The 5,000-nt window shown below is 37.1% G+C and overlaps 1 protein-coding gene across 1 annotated transcript in view; it reads right to left on the bottom strand.

Moving 5' to 3' along the window:
* The window catches only part of LOC143024537 (uncharacterized), a 1,683-nt gene extending 1,410 nt beyond the window's left edge, over nt 1-273 (bottom strand). Inside the window, exon 1 of the mRNA XM_076183349.1 lies at nt 1-273. This exon is cut by the window's left edge and continues 1,410 nt beyond it. Within this exon, the coding sequence (XP_076039464.1) occupies nt 1-273 (273 nt within the window).
* Nucleotides 274-5,000: the final 4,727 nt, after the last annotated feature.

Genomic DNA, 5,000 nt, shown 5'->3' with positions numbered 1-5,000 from the left:
TACAGTAATTATGATAGTTTTCAGTCGCTCTATATATAGCACTACGTATTCTGTTTCACCATCGGAACCTGCTACTAACATTTTTGTATGCCGAGACCAATCATCCCTCACATAAACTATTACTCCACCTTTTTTCCTTCCTGCTAGGCGGTCTCCTCGAAACTGTTGGAAACCACTAATTTTTATTTCCCCATCTTTTATATCTTGCCGTAAGTGTGATTCGGTAAAACACATTAATATTGCATTACATGCCCTAGCTATTTCAGCCAGCATATTTCTTTTATAATGTTTTTTCCTGGGAAAAATACCCTCTATGTTGCAACATATTATTGATGATCTATTGAGTAGTGGTGTGCTTAATTGGCAATCTGGGGGTGAGCAATTTTGCGAATCTGTTTGGTATGTAGGACTTTTTACCTGTAGACTTGGCTCTAATCTTAGTTTTTTGGATTTATATCCTCTTCACATGTCATTGTGCGTCGGATAACTCGGTTTTTGGCTTCTAAGAATGCTGGGCATTTTATATCAAACATTGAATGGTTTGTTTGTGGCCTATCGGCATCTGCACAGTGGCAACATTTCAAGTTATCTTTCGTGGTGCAATCATGTGACCTGTGTTCTCCGGCACAATATCCGCATCGGGGTTTCAGCTGGGTACACTTTTCAGTCTTATGACCATACTGTGAACAATTACCACACCTCAATGCCCAATAATGGTCATATGCATGACATCGTGACATATGCAGGTAGATGCATCCCCCATTTTTCATGACGGCATTTCTGATTCTTGGTGACACTCCTAGTATGACAGTTTTGAACCCTGGTGCACTTGGTTTACTAGTCAGAACTTTTATTTCATTCTCTTCATCTATGAGTTCAGTAATACTTGGGTTCTTATCCAATATTATTTGGTTTAAATCTGAATCCACAATTGTGTCTGGTACGTATGTCACGGCTAACTTAGGCTTAAATTTTTTCTGATGGGCGAGCTCATACTGGTTCGAGTTGGGCGTTTTTCCCAGGGCTTCTACGGCTTGGGTGGTTATGGCATTGTTTGGGAATACTAGCTTCACCGTGTCTTCTGTCACGTTTCTCATTGACACAGTAGGGACAGATTTCAGAGCTGTTACAATCTGATCGTTATCTTCTTTTGTTACTGTAGAACCACTTTTGCGTTTTATGAAAACAGCCTGTTGATTTTCTTCTAACATTCCTCTCGTTTTCTTATATTCTGCCAGCTGTTGGCTATCCTTGGTTGACTGTAATACATGAGAAAATAATTTCTCCTTACCTTCAGTTGTCACTTTTTGTGTGAGATTGTGCATTTCTGCGTGAGATTATGTCAGGTGTCCACTGCCCTTTCTAAAGGGCAGTGGACACCTGACATAATCTCACGCGCAGCAATAAATAAGCTAGTGCGGACGTTACATCCTCCCCTCTCCTCACCCCCTCCCTCCTCCGCCACCCCAGTTTGCCCCGCGCCTGAGTGAGGTCAACTGTCCACATCTCTTCTTACTGTAGTTTATAAGTCCCCTCTGTTCTCTATCTTATGTACTTTCCTGAAGAGGGCTACAGTTGATAGCCGAAATATAGGATTATTCTTTATTCGAAGTTTATTCTTTCTCCGACTGTGGGTTCCTGTGTGTTATTTACAAATGTGCTACTACATTTCTATTTAGAAATATATATATATGTATATATATGTATATATATATATATATATGTATATATACATATTTATATATATATGTATACATATACATATATATATATATATATATATATATATATATATATATATATATTTATATATACAGGCGAAGAACATGCAACAGGTGATGGTTGTGGTAGAGGAAGAATAAAAATACGAGTCTTAATGTCGGAGGGGAAGACGTGAAGGGGGAATAACACAATGTACGTAAGAAGAATGGGGGTGAGTAAAGAGAGTAGTAGCGGTGAAAAAAATGCAATGAAAATGGACAGGGATAATAGGAGTGTGGAGAGACATGTCAGCAAGGAAGGCTGGTCAACCAGGGTAGTAAGTGTATGACTATAAGGTTAAAGCTAAGAGAGATTAGGGAAAAGGAGGAAAGCAAACATAAAGAGGAAGGAAAGGAAGAGAGTAGGAGTGACATAAGAAAGAGAGAAAAAAGTATAAGGATGTAATGAAGATGATATGAGAGAAAAGAAAAAAGAGAAGTTGGAGAAAAAGAGAAGGCGAGAGGATAGGGTAAGATGAAAACGAAATGAGGAAGAGGTGTGCATAACAAAAAGTAATGAAGGAAAATATATTGGGAGGAAGAGAAATGAGGATATAACAGTAATGGAGAGAATTATAAAATATAATAAATGTGATCAATGTGAATGGCAAAGAGAATAAGAAAAAAATGAATTTGAGAAAGTAGAAAGAGTATTAGAAAGTGCTTGAAGAATGTCGATAGAATGATAGGCAAAGAAGATTCGATTAAGAAACCTACAGATAAAAAGGAGAAAACAAAAGTGCGCAAAATAGAAGAGAGACGGCATCGCAAATTAAGGAAAACAACAACAGCGTTTGATGAGTTAAGGAAGAATTAAATGTCAAGGACTTGATGATGAAGATGATAACAGGGAGGGTCCATATGAGAGCAGCAGAATGAGATAGAAAAGATAGAAGTGAAGAAGATGATAGAAGAGGAGGAAGAAAAGAAAGAAATGGGACGAGGGAGTAAAGAAAGAGAATGATATAAAGGAGGAAGAAAGGAATTTAGAGAAAGGGTAGGAGATAGATGAAGAAGAAGAAAGAAAGGAGGAGATAAAGAAGTTGGTGAAGGATAAGGAAGGAGGGAAAGAGAAAAAAAATGATGATGATATAGGCAAATATGAGATAGGAGGTAGAGGAACAAGAATAATATATAAAACAGGAGGAGGACGAAGAGAAGAAGCAGGAGGAAGAATATTAGGAAGAGGAGAATGAACAGGAGCAGAAAGAGAAGTAGGAACAGGAAGAGAAGTAGGAGAAGGAGAGGAAGGAAGATGATAATGGGGAGGAGGAGGAGGATAAGAAAGAAAAGAAGTAAGATGAAGAAAAACAGGAGAGCGAAGAAGCAAGAAGAGAAGAAGGAGCTCGTGAGCAATTAACTGAAATTAAGGTATGCTGAATAATTGAAGTAAAACTGCAGACGTTTACGTAGGAGGAAGGAGGGAGGAGGGAAGAGAGAAAAGGGAGGATCTAGGAGGGAAGAGGGAGGAAGGAGGGAGAAGGGAGGAGGAAGGGAAGAGGGAGAAGGGAGGAAGGAAGGGGGAGGAGGAAGGAGGGAGCAGGGATGAGGGAGAAAGAAAGAGGGCTTCGAGGCAGTCTAAGGAGCTGAATCTTAGATGACAGACTTGGGCACCGAGATTCTTGGAGGAACTAGATGAAGGAGAATCAGATCAGACGAAACTACCAAATTACAAGAAAAAAAGATATATCAATGTTAAGGTGCTGGAAAACTAAGACAACGAAGAAGAGGAAAATTAAGGAAGAGGTGTGATGAAAGTAGAAGTGTGATAAATGGTACGCTAGGGAAGGAGGCAAAAATGAAAGAAAGGAGGAGAGAGCTAGAGGTAGAGGAGAGAAAGGAAGAGAAATATGAAAAGCAGGAAAAGAAAGGTTGAGGGATAAAAAATAAGTTAATCATAATGAAAAGAAACACTACGGAATAGATGCTAAATTTATAAGATGAATAGATAAATAAGAAATACAGTTAAAGCTCTATTATTACTATGCAGAATAATATAAAATTAAGGAGGTGTAATAGAAAAGCAAAAGGGATAAAATATTCTTAGAAGAACTGATAAATTGTTTATGAAGGATACGTAATGAAATGGACAAAGTAAAACAAAGATTGTACATTATCAATGCTAAAAAAAAATGAACAGGAATTAACAAAATATGATAAGTGGAAGAAAGCAGATGTAAACAGAAAATAGGTTCTGAATAACGTCAATCAATTATTTTTTGGTTAAAGAAAACTCAGCGGAGTGATAAGGCTGAGCAAGGAAAGGTGAGAAAGAAAAAAAAAAAAGAGAGAGAGAGAGAGGGAGGAAGCAAAACCAAATATTCAAAATGGTGTTAAGAAAAGTAGGTGTGACTCAAAACTAGGTCGAGACGAGACGGAGCAAAATGTATATCATTACTTTAAAAAACAAAAAAGTCGACGCGTTTATCCCCAGGCCATATATATATATATATATATATATATATATATATATATATATATATATATATATATATATATATATATATTTATATATATATGTATATACATACATATATATATGTATATATACATATATATATATATATATGTATGTATGTATGTATGTATGTATGTGTGTATATATATAATCAAAATAGAATAAAATCTGCGGGGAATATCAACACAAGTCCCAGTAAAAAAAAGGAGTAATGATGCTAAATCACCCTTTCATACAATCTCGTCTTTGTATTCATTTTCAGATGCCTATTTCTCATAACACCTTTTTTTTCAAGTCATTTACTTGCTTCTATAAATCTACAATTCACCTCCACCTCCACCCCTTTCTTTCCTACCACATATGACCTCAAATATCTAAAGCTATCCACTTCCTCCAGCCTTTCTCCTTTAAGACTTATTTTCAGCTCACTGTCATCCTTACCCCTTGTACATCTCATAACTTTGCTTTTATCAGCATTTACCTTCAAATTTCTCCTATAGCATACCTTCCCAATGTCCGTCATTACCTCCCTAAATCCTTCCTCTGAACCTGCCACAAGCGCAGTGTCGTTAACAAACAACAGCTGGATCACCTCCGACTTTTTTCCATTTTTTTTAACCATCTCTAGTCCTCTGACCATAACCCTCGCCTTTACCTCTCTATCTGGGGTACTGACTGCATGTTACTGTGCAATAATAACTGCAGCAGCATGTAATCGATATTTTCTGATCTATATAGGGCGCCCTTACGGAGCAGAACCTCACATAATTTTGTCTACGTTA

The sequence above is a fragment of the Oratosquilla oratoria genome, chromosome 4 (assembly GCF_046742065.1).
Source record: "Oratosquilla oratoria isolate Oo_2021 chromosome 4, ASM4674206v1, whole genome shotgun sequence".
Taxonomy (NCBI): Eukaryota; Metazoa; Arthropoda; class Malacostraca; order Stomatopoda; family Squillidae; genus Oratosquilla; species Oratosquilla oratoria.
Note: the sequence above shows the minus strand (reverse complement) of the source record. Positions and strands in the feature narration are given on the sequence as shown.